This window comes from Colletotrichum navitas (genome assembly GCF_030913465.1).
Source record: "Colletotrichum navitas strain CBS 125086 chromosome Unknown LY79scaffold_32, whole genome shotgun sequence".
NCBI classification, from domain to species: domain Eukaryota; kingdom Fungi; phylum Ascomycota; class Sordariomycetes; order Glomerellales; family Glomerellaceae; genus Colletotrichum; species Colletotrichum navitas.
Genome location: NW_026850578.1, coordinates 61,513 through 79,454, shown reverse-complemented (window position 1 = coordinate 79,454; position 17,942 = coordinate 61,513). Strand labels below are relative to the sequence as shown.

General features: G+C 54.9%; 5 protein-coding genes across 5 annotated transcripts; 4 read left to right on the top strand and 1 right to left on the bottom strand.

Annotated features, from left to right (window-relative positions):
• Positions 1–112: 112 nt before the first annotated feature.
• On the bottom strand, positions 113–1,207 carry LY79DRAFT_580002 (L-asparaginase; the record flags this gene model as incomplete). Its single annotated transcript, XM_060560064.1, has 1 exon — positions 113–1,207. The coding sequence occupies one exon, from the start codon at positions 1,205–1,207 to the stop codon at positions 113–115; it is 1,095 nt and encodes a 364-aa protein (XP_060413773.1).
• A 2,952-nt stretch (positions 1,208–4,159) lies between these two features.
• Positions 4,160–6,019, top strand: LY79DRAFT_590488 (uncharacterized protein; the record flags this gene model as incomplete). The annotated part of the gene is made up of 1 exon (XM_060561160.1): positions 4,160–6,019. The coding sequence occupies one exon, from the start codon at positions 4,160–4,162 to the stop codon at positions 6,017–6,019; it is 1,860 nt and encodes a 619-aa protein (XP_060413772.1).
• A 2,484-nt stretch (positions 6,020–8,503) lies between these two features.
• Positions 8,504–9,902, top strand: LY79DRAFT_516253 (peptidase family M28; the record flags this gene model as incomplete). Its single annotated transcript, XM_060554797.1, has 4 exons — positions 8,504–8,656; positions 8,735–9,170; positions 9,280–9,584; positions 9,666–9,902. 4 exons carry the CDS (start codon positions 8,504–8,506, stop codon positions 9,900–9,902), a joined length of 1,131 nt encoding a protein of 376 aa, XP_060413771.1.
• A 2,040-nt stretch (positions 9,903–11,942) lies between these two features.
• LY79DRAFT_632649 (2OG-Fe(II) oxygenase superfamily protein) lies at positions 11,943–13,701 on the top strand. Its single transcript, XM_060562199.1, has 3 exons — positions 11,943–12,614; positions 12,673–12,739; positions 12,804–13,701. The coding sequence occupies exons 1-3, from the start codon at positions 12,325–12,327 to the stop codon at positions 13,566–13,568; spliced, it is 1,122 nt and encodes a 373-aa protein (XP_060413770.1). The 5' UTR covers positions 11,943–12,324; the 3' UTR covers positions 13,569–13,701.
• Positions 13,702–14,275: 574 nt separating this feature from the next.
• Positions 14,276–17,415, top strand: LY79DRAFT_703792 (amidohydrolase; the record flags this gene model as incomplete). The annotated part of the gene is made up of 2 exons (XM_060564975.1): positions 14,276–15,478; positions 15,562–17,415. The coding sequence occupies 2 exons, from the start codon at positions 14,276–14,278 to the stop codon at positions 17,251–17,253; spliced, it is 2,895 nt and encodes a 964-aa protein (XP_060413769.1). The 3' UTR covers positions 17,254–17,415.
• Between the last annotated feature and the right edge of the window lie 527 nt (positions 17,416–17,942).

Sequence of the window (17,942 nt, the reverse complement as noted above, 5' to 3'; positions counted from 1 at the left end):
GATGGCTCTGTAATAACTTTTGGATGGCAAAAAGTGAATGATATTTCTATTAGGGTGTATTATTTATTCATAATCTCATGATTCGGGGAGAGGGGGCATTCATTCATTATCTCTAAGGCGCATACTTAAACAGCGTCTCGAGCTGGGTAGAGTTGTACCCGGCGTACAGCCCGAGCTGCAGCATGATGCGGGCCTTCTCCGGGTTCAGGGTCCAGCCGCCGTAGGTGTTTGGCATCCCGCTGGCCTCGACGAAGCCGCCCATGGTCCTGCTGGAGAGGACGATCTGGGTGTTGTTCTCCAGCGCGAGCTTCTTCAGAGTGTCGTGGCCGGGGTTAGTCCACGAGCCGGCGCCCATGCCGGCCAGCACGAGGCCCTTTGCGCCACCCTCGACGGCGGCAGTCGCGAGGGCCGGGTTGAGGTCCTGGTGGCCGAAGAGGATGTCGACCCGGGGCAACGCGGTGGCGGCGGAGACGTTGAAGTAGTGTTGGCCGAGGGGCAGGACGGCGGGGTAGTAGAAGAAGGGCTTGATGTCGAGGAAGTAGCCGAGGTAGCCCTGCTCGACGGCCTTGAAGGTGTCGAGGGAGTTGGAGTGGGTCTTGGTGGCGTAGAAGGCGCTGCCGATGCGGTCGTTGAGGACGACCATGGCGCCGCGACCCCTGGCTTCGGGGCTGGCGGCGAGGGTGACGGCCTCGAGCAGGTTGATGGGGCCGTCGGCGCTGATGGCGGTGGCGGGGCGCATGGCGCCGACGACGACGACGGGCTTGTCGCTGCGGACGGCGAGCTGGAGGAAGAAGGCGCTCTCCTCGAGGGAGTCGGTGCCGTGGGTGACGACGGCGCCCTGGCAGTAGGGGTCGTCGAGGGCCTCCTGGACGAGGCGGGTGAGGTTGAGGAGGATCTCGGTGGTGATCTCGCTCGAGCCGACGTTGGCGACCTGGACGCCGCGGACGTTGGATACGTTCCAGAGCTCGGGGACGGCGTCGATGAGGATGTCGACGCCGAGGGCGCCGGCCTGGTAGCCCGTCGTCTGGGCGTTGGAGGCGGCGGAGCCGGCGATGGTGCCGCCGGTGGCGAAGATGGTGACGTTTGGCAGGCTGGCGTTGTAGTGCGTCTCCCGCGTCGAGAGGAGGTTGTAGGCCGGGAGCGGGGCCGGGGCGGCGAGGCCGAGGGCCAGATGGGAGGCCGCGAGGAGGACGTTACGCATCTGCATCTTGGCTTGTCTGTCACACCGACGGTGGTCCTGAAAGAGAAGTGGTGACACGGGGAGGGAGAGGGCAGTGGGATTATTTTGCTCGTGCATCGAAGAGACGTAGGACAGGATGCTGGCCATGCTCTATATACTGCTGGGCGCTTGAGGCATATTGTCTCCACAGACTGGACAGAGAGGGCCGAAAGCTGGAGCCGTTGCGACAAGACCAGAATGCCATTGGATCTCCAGTGTGTTCAATATCCAACAGGGCGTGACGGGTTGATGCTGGAAAGCATGGAACGCACTTTCCGTTTACCAGCCCCCAGGACGGGAAACGACATCATCGCCCCCCTCGCATCCCGCAGGTGCCGGTCCTATCACACGTTGTCGGCCCCCGGAAGCGCAGCAGCCAAGGCAAATAATGGCAAACAGACGCCGGTCCTTGGCCCGCCCAAGTTTTCTCTTATCAGCAACTCGGTGAGAAAAGAAGAAATGAGAACCAGTGGGGAAGCGCTGCCCCCCCCAGCCCCAGCTCCGTGTTGGGGGGTAGTGTCGCCGGGTGCGGTGTCGTTTGGCGTTGGGATAGTCTTATCTGCGCTTACCTATCTCTGATATCCAGGCTATGTATGCTATGCAAGCCGGATAAGCTTACCAAGTATACGGACGACATTGCAACGCCCCCCCCGGCCTGGGGAGTAGGCTTGTCTGCCAAGTACCTATGCGGTTTATTGAAGAATTCGATTGATTGCAAGGTAACCCCCCGGCTAGTATGTATAAACCCACCGGGGGCGACATGTTTCTGTGGGGCAGATGGGCCCAAGGACGTGGGATCGACTCGGCGGTAATCGGAGCCAGTTGATAACGAACGGGAAACACGTCCCCAGAGCAGCAAGTTCCGGTCCCCGGCGATCTCCCAGTTGATACGGAGTTGGGAGGAGGGGCCAGGTTTAGGTAAAAAGATTGACATGCATGGTAAATATTGGATCTGGCCCATCTAAGCGGTACTTTTTGACTAGAGCAAGGTCCAAGAAGCTGCGGCGGCAATTGGCGAATCCTGTAATACGGATAACGACGACTGGGCACCCGACGAGGTCTCTTGATCGATAGCAAGGCTGCAAGAAGTTTGTCACAGTTATTGGTACACTTTCTCCGGCTGAAGATTGTCAATGTAACTGACTCATCAATTATTTCAAGCACAAATAGACATAGGGAAGGGCCGTTTTCTAACACTCTGCCCGTGCAGGGCTATTTACTTTTGTTAGGGGACTCTCATTGGAGTGTGTTGACAGGCTTCCTTCGTCGAAGGCAACTTTGTGTGCCGTATCTAGCCCCGTTGCCCAGGTTGAAGGAGAAAACAAGATGGGAATGTCGGGGGTGAACGTTGTTCCGTTGCCTACGGAACAATATCGCATTGACTCGATCCAGCATCCCGGTGGTTGTATTTTACAGCGTGCCGAGCTTATAATAGTGATCTGCAAGCAAAATGGAACCGATTACAACTCTCTAGCAATAGGATTATGTTGTGTGCTCTCGCGGACACACGGCACCTAATGGATTGAGCTGGTCTTTCTTTGTGTGCTGTTGGACAAACTTGTATGCAACGTTGCTTGGTTTGTGTTGCATGCATTTCTCAATGACTCGCTGCTTGATGCCGGGCTGAGTTTGGTGCAGTCCCCAAGGCCGAGGCAAACAAAATCATTAGGTAGGCAGACGATTACAGCCGTGCTACAGTATGGCATATCAACAATTGACAGAACTCTCATGTAGGATCGAATGGATGGCAAAAAGGGATAATGAGAGAGAAGCATATTGCTTACTATATTCTAGCCATGATTCGTTATGAGTTAGTAGTTGTGGCCTAAATTCATTTGAATGCCCACAACAACTGCGCAGAGAAACACCCTGCCAATGTAAACTCACCAAGTAATGATTGATGTTTTCATTGAGAGCTTTTTTGACAATATGAGCATAATTATATGCATGACACGCCACTGCTGTCTAGGCAATACGAACAAGCCGTGTGCATGGACAGCTCTGGTCACGGAGTTCCATTGTTGATGTATATTATCCCTTGCATGCTGCTAGACCCCTGGTGCATCATCACCATATTCCTTTTGGACAATGACTGTAAATCAGCTAGACATAAATCTCTGGCACAAGTTGAGGGGTCATGCCTTGGAGACGAGCGGCAGCAACAAGTAGTTGGGCCCGTAGCAAACATCAACCAGTGATGTCATCTTGGGTTTCGTATTGAACTCCATCGCCATTGAAGGCACAGTACACACGTATAGACGCAACCGCCACGTTAAAGAGACAGAAGAGAAGCATGGCAACCGCCATATATGGCCGTATAAGTCATCAAGAATTTCAATGATGTGCTGCACCTGGTCCAAGTGATCCAGAGCTCGCTTGCTCTGTTTTCTGGGTGTAATCCTTCGCTATAATAACTCACCACATCTATCTTCGAAGACCGAGTAGCAGCCAACCTAAAAGCAGCTTGTGTGACCACATTGGGAGCAGTCAATATCGTCTCGATTCCTCAATCTTGCTTGGCTTTCGGTACACAGCACACCGCCACAACCACACGAGGAAGGCGCTTCCCACCAAGCAGCTCCTTCCTTTTCTTCTGTATAGTCACGGGATTATATAAGCAAACCAACTTCACCTTGATCTTCTTGCCCAAAAGGGAAACACAGGCAAGTAGATCCCGTGACTTGATCACTCGAGGCCGCCAGATCGCGAAGAAAACTGGTTGGGTTGATTTTCTTTTTCTCTTCCATTCCTCATACGCGAGACCTCACATCTCTCTCGTCTCGTCTCATATTTTCTCGTCACTAGAGACGCCTTTCTTGTTCCTCCTAATTGCCTGAACAGCTTCACTGCTTCACTACCACCTACTCTCTCAGCAAAAACAACAAAAACAACACAAACAGCATATATCAACTGTCCCGAAAACACGTCACAGATTACGAAATGCGCAGATTCATCGCGCCCACCATTGCCCTTGCGGCCTTCGCCTTTGGACGCGCTGTTCCCGACCCTGGCGTCCTCGATGCTTTTGCCTTGCCCCAAGGGGATATCACCTTCAAGGCCTCCAATGGCTCTGACGTCGTCTTCGCCGTTGCCGCCCGCGTGAACATCATCGGCGATATCCACAAGCTTCCCTGGCCCGTCAGCGAGCACATCAAGACCGTCACAGCCGACGACGATGTCGAGCTCTGCACTGTCCGCGTCAGCAAGCAAGATGTTAGCGTCGAAAGCCCCCGTCGCGACGACTGTCAAGCCCTGTTCGACTTCCTCAAGGGTCACCCGGCTTTGATCAACCCCGATCAACTTGGCTCCGATACCAATACCTGGGTCGAAACGGCCTGGGTCGGTAGCTGTAGCTTCCAGATCCTCGCCCACACCCCCGACGCTGTTCTCTCTACTGGAGACATCGCCAACTTCCTCGGCAGGTCTCTGAGTCGTCCTGGGTGGATCATCGATGGATCTGTCTCAGCCACCGAAGAGGCAGACTGCGCTGTTCGTAACAGCCCATCAGGCCACGCCCCAGTCTCCTGGAGACTGCAACAGCGCGAACCTCTGGGCCTCGCCGACGCCAAGGATGCCAGTCTCTCCAAAGCCTTCCCTTCTGGAAAAGACACTGCCCGAGCTGTCGAGGTGCGCGAGGTCGAACACCAGGGACCCCTTATCGTCAAGTCTCTTTCTCAAATCCCCAAGAACACTTCCGCCTACGTCTTCAACGGCACAGTTCGACAGGTTCCCCACAGTGTCGAATCCGTCAACCTCACCATCGCCAAACGATACGAGATGTACACCGGCGGCAATCCCGAGGGCCCCTTCTGCACTCCCATATGGCTCTCGTCCGACTGGGACCAGCCACATACACCGCTCAAGTCCGACTGCGAGCAGCTCTTGAGGTTCTGCCAACACAACACCGCAAAGGTCGTCTTTAAGGAACGCGATCTGAACTTCTGGGCTAAATTTGCTGCGCACGAGTCCTGCGGCCTCAGCTTCAAGACGACTAAGGACAAAATTGCCCTCACCAACCGTGACATGGCCGGCTTTCTCGAGAGAGCCATCAACTACGAGCCCTCCACTTACCAAGGCATCGGCGTTCGTGCCAAGATGGGCGTTCGCTGCGGCTTCGAGAAGAACAACCAATACGATGGCGAGTTCAGACTCTTCTATCGCGACCCCAGTCTCCCTCAGGGGCAGATCGAGCAGCGCGACACCAGTCTTGACGCTCCCGTTATCGATGCGACCGAACAACGTGACGTCGCTTCTGAGGAGCCAGACTATGAAGCACTGTCCCAGGTCGACTCTGCCGTGGACTGGCTCGACTTTGAGTTTACCGACGACGATGGCAGCAACTTCACTGCTCAGGTCAACCCAAACGCCTTGTACACACCGTTCAACGACGGAAAAAAGGTCGCCGGCAGGCTGGAGAGATACGAAACCCCGCTCGGCCCCTCGAAACGATGCACCGGCAAAACCACCTACATGGGCGGCGCCGGCCCCGACTCTGCCCTCGTCGAAGACTGCAAGAAGCTCCGCAACTTCATGTCTGTCCATCGCTTCTATTTTCGATGGAGCGACGAGAACGAGCGCGGGCCCGGCCAGCCGCTCGCCAAGGTCGACACCTGTCACATTGCGTGGTCCGTCGGCGAGGACGCCGTCGTCGGCAATATGGACATTGAGATCGTCTTGACGAATGCCATCGAAAAGCTCGACAATACCAAGGGCCGCATGCGTGGCTGGGGCTGGGAATGGTGCGACTTCGCTGACCAGTACGGCGTCAAAACCTATACAAAGTGGCTCATCTTCCCTTGAACGTAATAACGATGGCTGATTGCGGGATTGATGCAAGGAGAAGAGCTCGGAATCTCTGTTGATTAGCTTGAGCACCCTCAGATATGTGCCAGGGAGTGACTGGAGGCTTGAACTTTGGGGGCTCTATGGTCATGTGTTCACATGGAAGGCCTATAAATGAGGCAGTAGAATAATGCACTGAACGAACGCTCTTATCGCAAGTCATTCACGCGTGTGTCGCCTCTTTGTGTTTGACGTGGTTCAACCACGTACCATTGACTCGTGGTTTTTGCCCACGTGGTGCAACAATCGAATCCTACGGGATGATCGAAGCCCACCGCGACCGCGCCGTGTAAACATTGACTGCTACCGTAACCCAGTAAGCCAGACTACACCTCCATCTTTCGGGTGGAACTATGGGCACAGAAGCTGCGCAGATGAGTGCAATCCCAGTAACTGACCTCTCCAACTTGTAAAGACGACTCTTCGACAGGTTTCCTCACGCCTCAATCTTAATTAGGCCACCCAACTAGAGAAAGAGAGACGTCTCATCTCACATAAAAGGTCCTCTGACATTCTACCTAACTGAGCCAGGCTGTGAGTCGAACCTCGTAGCATCCGGTATCTAGACCATTCTATAGGACACTGACCCATTGGCAGGGCGCTGAGCATCCTGGCCATCGCCTCCTATCTACCGCAGTACCACCAGGTATGGGAGTCTTTGTCGACAACCCGGCGGCCATGGTGGGCGACTGGCTCAACTTCTGCCAGATCGCGGCTGTCTGGTTCTTTTCCCTGCTCCGGTGAGTTTCTACAAACAGAAAGTTGTTTTCCTACCGAGGGAGATCTTGATCCTGCCCCACCTCCTCCTCGTCCTCTCCGCCTCCACGATCGCCACGGCCGCCGCAGTCGTCCCGCAAGCCCGCGAGATGACGCGGTCTCGACCCGGCACAGGTGGCAGCGGCGGTGCCCTGTCCCTCCCGGGGCTCGCCGCACGGACGGCCGTCTTCGCCCCTCATGGTGATCTCGTGGATCGCGCGCGCCAACCAACCCCCCTCCCTACCTGCTCTCATGGGTGGAATGATACCGGCTGATCGGCTGGCTGATGGCGAACAACGGGCTCTTCGCGTTGGTGCAGGGGTCGTTGCCGCTGTTCGCGCTGCGCGACGGCGCGGCAGACGAAGGCTGCGAGGTGCCGGAGAGGCGGGCCTCTCCTCGACGGGCCGAGTGGCGGCGCGTAGTCTGCCAGTACGTCCGAGAGAGCAAACGGACGATATTGCGATGGTAACAGACTGTGGGATGCAAAATGAGTCTTATACGGATTCGCGACACAAACGGTTCGCCCCCCGAGGATCCCTCGTCCGTGAGAGTTGCAGGGCACCCATCTTGGATTTGAGTTCCCCCCCGGAACCGGGCCGGCTTTCACGCATGGCCCCTTTCCCCCGCTGATTACGTACGGAACTTTCGTCCGTTCTGCCAATGTGTTGGCTCGCAGAGGTCTTCTTCATGGAGAGAGGAAGAAGAAGAAGAAGAAAAGAGAAAAATCATGGTAAATGAGCTTGGCGACTGGGCCCAAGCCACATTCCCCCGCGCAATCGTCTTGGCTTAAAGTCACCTTCCGGATATAGTCGCTCTTGGCAATTGGCAGCGAGCCGACGAGAAGTCATCATTCGATGTTATTCTATGCCCCGCGAGGTTACTTCTTCTCTCGGAAAGCTTCGGCTCTGGCCTGGATATGTGACTGAGGCCGCACGTCCGTTCTCATCTGCAAGTGAAGCCTTATACTGATACCGAGGCCGGTCAATGGAATATCCCAGATCGAATAACGAGGATGTCTGAATGACGGGTTATAAGCCGAGGGAAATACGAAATACCTATTCGGTAAAGGTGGGAAATGTCCAACCCCAACTCCATCATGTCATTTTTTTTTTTTTTTTTTGATTCTTCGCCGTGGAGCCAAGATCAATACCTCTTGGCTATACATCACCGTCTGGGACCCGGAAACAATCGGCCAACCCGCCCTGTGCCTTGCATGCCGTTCCACCGGTCGTGCCCGGCAACTCTTCTTGCTAGCCTATCCCTCGCCGACATAGAGCCTGAACTACTATCATCGTATCTGAGATTCACCGCTTGTGTTTCGAGAGCCCAAAAGTTCTCACGTCGTGGCCAGCTTCCCGATACAGCTCTCGGCGTACATAACCATCTCCCCGGCGCCGGCGCGGCGTCATCCAGCCCCCCTCACCTAGACGCCAGACTTGGATTAAAACAGGGGCCGGAAGATCTTTGAATGTTCACCAGGTACCACGTCCCCCCCCCCGTGATACGTCGCTGGTTGGAACGTGTGGTGATGCAAGTCATGCAGGTGTCCGGTACCGTGGGTGATTCTGCCAGCATATAACAAGCCGGCCTCCTTTGAGAACGGCGCGTTGTGTGCCATGAGAACCGTAGCCGCAAGCCACTGTCGCCTCATAGTCGCTCCAGTTCCCCCGTAAAACGTGGCCCATCATGCGCTTCACCCGTCTCCTCGCCGCTCTCGCCGTTTCCTCAGCCGCCGGCTCTTCCGTCGGGCCCCGCGACCCGAAAAAGCTCTTCACCCTCGAGATCGCGCCCGGACAGACCGTCACCGTCACTGAAGAGGAAAAGTGGAAGATGATGGACGTAGGCTCCAACCTCCCCGTCATCCCTTTGAAGCCTTTCCCTTTACGAACGGCGGGCAACTGACATACATGCCCCTAGAATCGCGTCCACTTCTTTGACATCACGGAGTGGTCCGACGTCTCCGCCGTCACACCCTCCCCGGACTTCAAGCTCCTCGCGGCGCTGCCCTTCCCGACGGTCATGAACCAGACGTGCCACGTCAACGCCCTGATACCCAAGCTTAGCAAGGACAACATGCGCACCCACCTCGAGCGCTTCTCGTCCTTTCACAACCGGTACTACCTCTCCCGGACGGGCGTCGAGTCCGCCGAGTGGCTGCACGGCCAGGTCAGCGCCGTTCTCGACGCCGCGGGCCACCCGACGGCCAACGTCCGCTACGTCCGCCACGTCGCCTGGTCGCAGCCCAGCATCATCGTGACGATCCCCGGCCAGAACCAGCGGACCGTCGTTGTCGGCGCCCACCTCGACTCCGTGATCTCCGGAGACCGCGGCGCTGGCCGTGCACCTGGTGCTGGTGAGTCGTCGTCCCTGCTTTTTTTTTTTTTTCTCCCCCTTTCATATTCTTTTCTCGGTCTTGAGTTTGGGTCTCATGAGCTTGAAAATACTGAAAATAATAATAATAGATGACAATGGCTCCGGTTCCGTCATGATTCTCGAGGTCCTCCGCGTCCTCCTCTCCGACAAGCGCATCGCCTCGGGCGACCTCCTCAACACCGTCGAGTTCCACTGGTACGGCGCCGAGGAGGCCGGCCTGCTCGGCAGCCAGGACATCTTCACGCAGTACCGCGCGCTCAACCGCCAGGTCGTCTCCATGCTGAACCAGGACATGGTCGGCTACGTCGGCCGCGACGCTGTCGAGCGCTTCGGCGTCGTCACCGACTGGACCGACCCCGACCAGGTCGCCTACATGAAGCGCATCATCGATGCCGTAAGTGGAAGAACCCCCCGCGCCCCGTAAATGAGTTCTTGGTGGGACTGACTTGACGGGCCGCGCCGGGGGCAATTACAGTATACCGACATTCCCTACGAGGAGACTGTCTGCGGGTACGCCTGCTCCGACCACGCCTCGGCGAAACGCAACGGCTTCCCCTCGACCTTCATCTTCGAGACGCCGTTTGGGAATCACAACCCGCACATTCACACGCCCAACGACACCATGGAGCATGTCTCGTTTGATCATGCCCTGCAGCACGCCAAGATGACGACGGGATACGTCTACGAGCTGGCTTACTGGCCCTTTGCGTAGACGTATAGTTATACCTCACCTTGCAAGACACCTGGGAGGGAATCCCCCTTATTAGAAAAGATGTCCCGAAGATGTAGAAGACAGGGCTCAAAACCAGAACGAAGGTTGGATTATTGATCCCCGAAGACCAGTTGCCTCAGCACCAGCATGTGTATTTTCCCGGATCTGTGTGCGTGATATAAGCAAAGCGTATAAATCTATTCAGCAAGAAGAAGACTGTAATGAATATCGATATGAACTGCAAAAGATGCCTAATGCGCAGGAGGCTTCAGGCATCCCAAGAAGGACCTGGATTGTTCCCTTGCATTTGGACTCAAACTCGTACGGAAGAAGCCAGAGTTTGTCTGTAGACCTTCACTAGCCCTTTTTGGCTTAATGACTATATTTTGACCAACTTATCATTGACCTTGACCTTGTTGCAACAAGTGGGGTCTGCTCGGCACATTGCAGAGCGCAGTATGCTACCTACTATCATCCTGTCGCGTACTAACTTTCAGGTCCTTGTCCCAGTATTATCATAATTGATACAGAAGTACACATGGCACTGTAGATGCCAGTCTTTCTTGTAAAAAGCAGAAAGCGGTTAGGTTGTAAAGCTGAGGGAGCCACTGAGACTGATCGTCAGCATATCGTACATCCAATATGCCTTGACGCGACGCACTTCTCCATTAAAGACACATACATGGGCAGTGTGGCTTTCCATGTCCCGAACCTCAGAGTGAGTAATCTACTGTTTTGGGTGGTGTCGTATAGTGAGCAAAGAACGTATAAAACGAGTTCATTTACAACATTCAAGTAGTATGGAATTCTGGTTCTTTGGTCAATGAGATTTAACCTAGATGCTTAGATGATCGTTTGATCCAGTCGTTCATTGGCTCCAAAATGTGAAGAGTGAGACAAACCAGGCACTTCCACTATCTGATCTGCAATGAACTCAACGATTATGCAAATATCATGATACTTAACAAGAAGACCGAGCTTGATTTGTACCTCATGACTAAAAGTAATGACCAAGAACAATAGACATGAAAAGTAGGCACGGAGCCTGTTGACCAATCGCACTGCATAATACGGGAGGTAAGCCCCATCACGTCTAATGTGACTCTGGACGAAAGGTCCGAAGTTGATATTGGCGCAGCTAGGTTAGTCACACATCCGTGCCAACCTGATTGTCAGTCCAAGCGACGATGCCAGTGTTTAGATCATGCATGGATATCCATGTTCGCTCATCGACGTGGGGTGTTGCTTTGCTCCTATCATTAACAACTCAGGATCAAGATATCCGGCTTGTTTGTGCGCAACAGGTCTACCCCGCATGGCTATGCGGGTGGCCATTGTCCAGATTGTACCAGATCTTACTACGGGTATCTCGGCCGCTGCTCCCGAGCGGAGCTTTTGTCTAAGGATTCCCAGGTCTTCAGTGGCGACCAGGAAGATAAGGGTATCGTGATACCCGAGAAGCAAACCCGATGCGACTAGGCGCATGTTCTGCTGTCCATGATGAATCATGGACAGAAAATTCAAGGTCGACTGCGTCTATACCTTCAACGTAGAGCAGAGTACATTCCCTTAGGTCCGAAATCAGACGACGAATAGGTAGTAACCGGTCTATGAGGTGTATGTGCCGGGCTCGGCGATCTTGATAGTCGGGTAAAAACCCGAGGAGATGCGATTCGATCGTCAGCCATGCGTCCTTTCCCGACACACCCCAAGTTCACCGAGTGCGGGGCGTCGATGTTGGCCAGGCCAACAATCAGTTCCCACGTACGTTGCTGGCTGAGCTAAGAGAGTGGGAGTCCCGTTTCGGTCGGATGCCGCAGTTCCTCCTCCCGGAAGTGATAAGATGGCCAAGAAATGTTGCAACACGGCGCTCTACATGAGCCGGACCGTGTCCGATTGAGTGGTTCAGGACAAGGGAGACAGCTGCCCGTCGCGAACGGGAACCAAGCAAGCCAAGGCATATATCCACTTTTGATATGGAAATAGCATTGAGCTTCCAGCGAAACAACAATTAGTAGTCTCTTTGCTTTGGTGTAGTATGCATGTGATATGAACGACTGTGTCTGCCGATTGGTCCGAGACCCCGCATACTCGCATGAAACCTTGCGCCTCGCTCAACGGGACAGTGTCAGTAACAAGAATATGGAAGGAGGATAAGGACCCGGAGTGCGGGCAGATGGATTGACGCCGCTTCTGGCAGTGAGGGGCAATGTTGTTGGTGCAGCTATGAGCAGCTCTCACATGTATAAATAGGAGGGTTCAACTGCTCGATGATGATACAGGGAAAGGAAGGGAGGAAGAGGAACTGTTCAAACCCAATTTGAACCCAATTCGAAACAGGGCCATCACTTGTGCTCTATTGATCTTTTGATCCTCAGCATTATTGTCTCAAGTACACAAACCCCCTTACACAACACGTACAATGGGCGTCTCCACCGAAGTCCCACAGACTGTCGAGTGGGCGGGGAAGAGGGTCCCCATCTACCCCATGGAGACTGTTGACTTCGGACGAGTCCTGTCCCAGGAGCCGGCCGAGCTGGAGATCATGCTTCGCTGCTGCCAGGAGCAAGGCTTCTTCTACCTGGACCTGAACGGCCTTGACGGCAGCAGGTTCTTGGATGATCAACAGAAGACGCTCGAGCTCATGCACCGCTACTTTGAGTCCCCAATGGAGGCCAAGAACGAGTTTGGTCTCATCACCGCACATCTCGGGTAAGTCGACGAACTACCGCCGGCTCAATGTCTATGTATCACTGACAATGTCTCTCAGGTACGAGCCCGTAGGCTCACGCACAGGCGGCCTTCCCAATACCAGGGACGGCTATGAGATGTTCAAGGTGAGATGCTTTAGGAAGGCTCGTAGTATTTGCGAGAGCCAAGACTGATTCCTCTCCGCAACAGGTCTCTCGTGACGAGATCCAGAGAAAGGACCCCAAGTTCCCCCAGATTCTCCAGAACGACACCGACAAGGGCATCCTGAAGAACGCCATCTCCGGCTCCAACATCGTCACCAAGGCCGTCCTGTCCGGTCTCTCCACTGCCATGGGCCTTGTCGGCGCCGCTCGCTACGAGAACGCCCACCGCAACGACCGTCCCTCGACCTCCACACTGGCCATGATGCACTACGTGCCCGCGGACCCCGTCAAGGACAAAGAGATCGGCCACCAGAAGCACACCGACATCAGCTCCCTCACCCTCCTCTTTGCCGAGGAGTGGGGTCTCCAGATCCGCCCCCCCGGCACCAAGGAGTTCGGCTTCGTCGCGCCCAAGAAGGGCTGCGCCATCATCAACGTCGGCGACTCGCTGCGTTTCGCCAGCGGGCACACCATGATGTCGTGCATCCACCGCGTCGTCCCGTTCAACCCCGAGGAGCACCGCTACTCCATCGCCTACTTCCTCCGCGCGGAGGACGAGACCATGTTTACCGACAGCGAGGGGAGATACGTCACCGCCGGCCAGTGGCACGACGAGAAGTTTTTCCTGTTCAGGGCCGCTCCCGACATCCAGGCTTTGGCACCCCCTTCCATGCTGTATGGCGGTATGAATGCCGACGAGGAGTGGACTCCCTACGCTCAGCCCGTTGCCAAGGCTCACGCATCTGAAGTACCAGTCGATGGGCCGAAGCAAGCGCCTGTTGCGAAGGAGACTTTGATTGAAGCTCACTAAGCGGCAAACCTCGAATGGAAGGGAGAACACAGTTTGTTATTCTTGTATCTGACGGTTTACTCTGAGACCTGATTGTGTGCTCTTACATCGATGTAAAGCATAGTCTATAAATTGAGAAATATTTGTGCCAAGTGTAAATGAGCAGCAATGCGTAATTTCTGTCGATATGAATGCTTGCTATTCATTCGAAGAGTATTCACTCGGGTTGGAACCAGGTTGAAATTCGAGACCGTTGTGATCAAAAACCTGAAGCCAGGGCTCCTCTGTTCCTCCTTGATGAAGAATGCGGCGAACCGTATACAACTCCGGCCAACGTTTGATTTTAGACGCAAGATGGGGACAAAAGCGTTTCTTCATACGCTTCTCCCATGTTTGCGTTGTCTGTAGCATCGTGCTGTAAAAAGAGAAACATGACAGGGACCTTGATGGACTCAAGCATCAGCATAAGCCCTGGGAGGTTGCTGAGGTTCAAATGTAGCTTTTCGTGACCATTTTAGGCGATCTCGGCCCTGTTCGGACCCCCTGTGCTGATCAGCAGCAACCCCTCAGTGCTCTTAGACAGGGAGTGGTCATGCAGACAAGGGGGCAGCCATCGTCCGGAAGATGCTGGTGGAAGACTCGGTTCTTTGCGGTCTTTTCTCATCGGCCTTGAACCAGACGACCCGGATTCAACCTTACTCTCGACTGTCGAGCCCGATAGCAGAGTCATGGGCCAACTTACGCGTGTGAAGAAGGATGACCTTCCCCCGTACACCTCTACGCCATCTGAAGAAGCCCTGCCCCCTGCGCGGATACCAGCTTTCCAATCATTACCCCGCAGATCGCGAACATTGCGCGCTCTGGGGCTAGTATGCCTCGCGTTTATCGTCTACGCGCAGTGGAGGCAGATTACCCCTACGGCCGCGACGTCCGGGACAGGCTTCACAACCCACGGACTCTCGATTGGAAAGTTGGAGGAGGATCTTGCAACATGCAGGAAGCTGCATGGAAAGCCTGTTGATCCGCCCGGTTATGGCAGGGCACGAAGTTCTCGGTATGTGGATGGCCACCGATCTACCATCATCAGAAACGCGAGCGTCTGGGTTGGGGAGCCAGTCGACGGCGCTGCAAGCTATACCTGGGTCCAGGCCGATGTGTTCATTGAGCATGGCCTCATCAGGCGCGTCATCAAAGACATCCCGATGTCAACCCTTCCGAGCGATGTCTTGGTCTACAACGCCGCCGGACGGCCGCTCACCAGTGGCATCATCGACATGCATAGCCATGCCGCGGTGCACTCACTACCGACACTGCACGGAAACGAGGACGTCAGCGAGCTGTCCACAGATATCACGCCTTATGTTCGGTCAATTGACGGTATCCAGCCCACAGATTATCAGCTTCAAGTGATCAAATCCGGAGGCGTGACTACATCGTTGATACTGCCGGGGTCGAGCAACAACATCGGGGGCGAAGCCTACGTTATCAAACACGCGACTGGTACCGCTGATGGGCGAAACGAGACGAGCGTCATCGACATGCTGGCCGATCCGGACCGTTCCTGGCGTCACATGAAGATGGCTTGTGGTGAGAACTCCAAGCAGATCCATGGCAAAGCCGGCGAGCGTGGTCCTTACAGCCGCCTTGGAGAAAGCTGGGAATTCCGTCAGGCCCTTGAGCATGCCTCCAACATCGTGCGTAAGCAAGACGACTGGTGCAGTACGGCAGCCATGAGCCTGGAAAACGTTCAAGAATATCTGCCTAATGAGCTCAAGTGGGAGGCGTTGGTCGCTGTGCTCAGGGGCCAGGTCCATGTTCATGCTCATTGCTACACCATTACCGACCTTGAGGCGTTCGTCGACCATACCAACGAGTTCAGATTTCCCATTCGTGCCTTTCATCATGCTCATCAGACGCACTTGGTCCCGGAGGTAACTCAACCAGATTAAGCCAGATTGATACGGACTCAAAGACCGTGAGAATCGAGTCCATTCCGCTGACAGGTTACATCCAGATTCTAAAACGGGCTTGGGGCAATAGCCCGCCTGCATCGGCTCTCTTCGCCGACAACATGTGGTACAAGGCCGAAGCCGCACTCGGCTCAGAGTATGCGGGCAAGCATCTCTATGATGCAGGCCTCACCCCGATCTACGTCAGTGACAACCCGGTTCTCAACGCGCAACATGTAGTGTTCGAAGCTGCAAAGGCCTACAAGTATGGCTTGCCATACCACGCGGCACTTGCATCAGTAACAACGGCGCCAGCTGAGAGATTGGGGCTTGGCCAACGCCTGGGTAAGGTAAAGACAGGTTTCGATGCCGATATCGTCGTCTGGGACAGTGATCCACTGAGCGTTGGGGCCACACCAGTCCAGGTATGGATCGACGGAACTGCCCAATATGAGAAACCTGTTGAGCTCAACAAGACGTTTCAAGGCGCCATTGTGCCGGATGAAAGTCTTGGTAGCATCGTCGCGGAAACAGTCATCTCGAGAGACGACGTTGTTTTCACGGGTATCTCTAGAATTCTCCACGAAGTCGAGCCAGATGGATTCGCAAGCGACGGTAGGACATACAACATAGCCGTATCCAGCGGCAAGATCGTTTGTGCTGGAAGCTGCTTTGCTCAGCTGGAAAAAGCATCGACTACTGATGGCGCAGTGATTCCCATCAAGAACGGGTATCTTGCGCCACCACTCACTGCCTTTGGCTCGACAATCGGGCTCAACGCCATTGATACCGAACGGGACACGGACAATGGCGCGGACGGAGGCAGGTTTAGCCGTGGCGTTGACGGTCTCGCACTCGACACCGAGAAGCTTCGAGTTGCTCGGCGCTACGGAGTCACTCGTGCCATATCGGCCCCCAAATTCTCCGCCCTCGGAACGCATCACGGCACGAGCGCGGCATTCCTGACTGGTGCACAATCCGTTCTTGACCCTGGCTCCGTGCTTGCCCGCGACGCCGCCCTGCACTATACGCTTGACTCCTCTGCCAAACGTGGCATCGACGGACTCTCGTCAATGTCTGCTGCCGTCGGAGAGCTGCGTTACAAACTCCTCAAAGCGGTTACATCCTCGGCTGCCGACGAGAAGCTGGCTGTGGAGGACAGTCATTCCGAGGCTGCGTTTCTTCAAAGGGTCGTAAAGGGTGAGACGGCACTCGCCGTGACCGTACATAGTGCGGACACAATTGCGGCCTTGCTGAATATCAAAACGGATGTTGAAGAGGCAATCTCGCAGGTCGCCAACGTCGGTGTCAAGCTTCGGTTCGTAATTAACGGAGGCGCCGAGGCCCACTTGGTGGCGGATGCACTGGCGGCTGCTGGGGTGGGTGTCGTGCTGGCGCCGATGCAATCGTTTGCGATGTCGTGGGACCAGCGAAGGGCTCTTACAGGCCCGCCTTTGACCAATGGCACGGCGATTGACGTGCTCACTCGGGCGGGAGTTGTCACTGCCATCGGTCTGGAAGAAGATTGGATTGTCCGGGATCTATCGTTACTGGCGGGCGTTGCATACAGGAATAGCGAAGGGCGCCTCACCGAGCGGGACGCATTAGACCTCGCCGGCAGCAACATACACAAGATGCTAGGTTTGAAAGAGGGTTCCGGGGAGTACCATTTCGTGCTCTACGAAGGAAACCCGCTTGAAATTGGTTCGAGAGTCAAGGCGGTTGGTGACGGGACGGGGAGGTTATTGGTCAGTTGATTACGGGTCAGTCTTCATAACGCAACTCTCAATTTCTCACCATAGGGGCCAGGAATAAGTAGTCGGAACGGTCCATATCGTCGAAAAAGGGGGTATGGGGCGAATAGGGTATATAAGGTGCCTTTGAGAGCTACAGTCCCACCCAGCCCGTGAGACATGATGGGTACTGATATGGACCCTATTGTGCAACACAAGTACTCGCGAGAAGCGTTCCCTATGCAGCTGAACCTTTGAGCTGCTGCCGGCCCCCAGTACATGTTTCTATGCCTCCGCGGCAACATGACTCGCTCCACAAACCACAGATCTGGCCCGGAAGCCAATATCCGATACAGATCCTTCGTTCTCCATGATGTGCCCAGCAACCGAAAGAATACTAGGCCGTCCGACAACTTTTGGAAACTGACTGACCCCGAGATCGCTGACCTGTCACTCGTACTATCTACATTGGGCTCTTTCGCGGCCCCGTTGACGCTTCTTTTTACCAGCGTTCCAGGTTCCATGGACAATGACTCGTTGGCGGTGGAGCTGCTGTTTGGATATTAATGAAGGGGGCATTGGAGGAACGAAATAGCAAAGCAATCTCGGATACGGGAAATGTTAGGAGTCATGAACCCTCGAAAGCATTTTCCCTGCCATACACATTATAGCAAAAGCGAAACTGCCGGCATTCGGCCCAATGCCATTCGCAG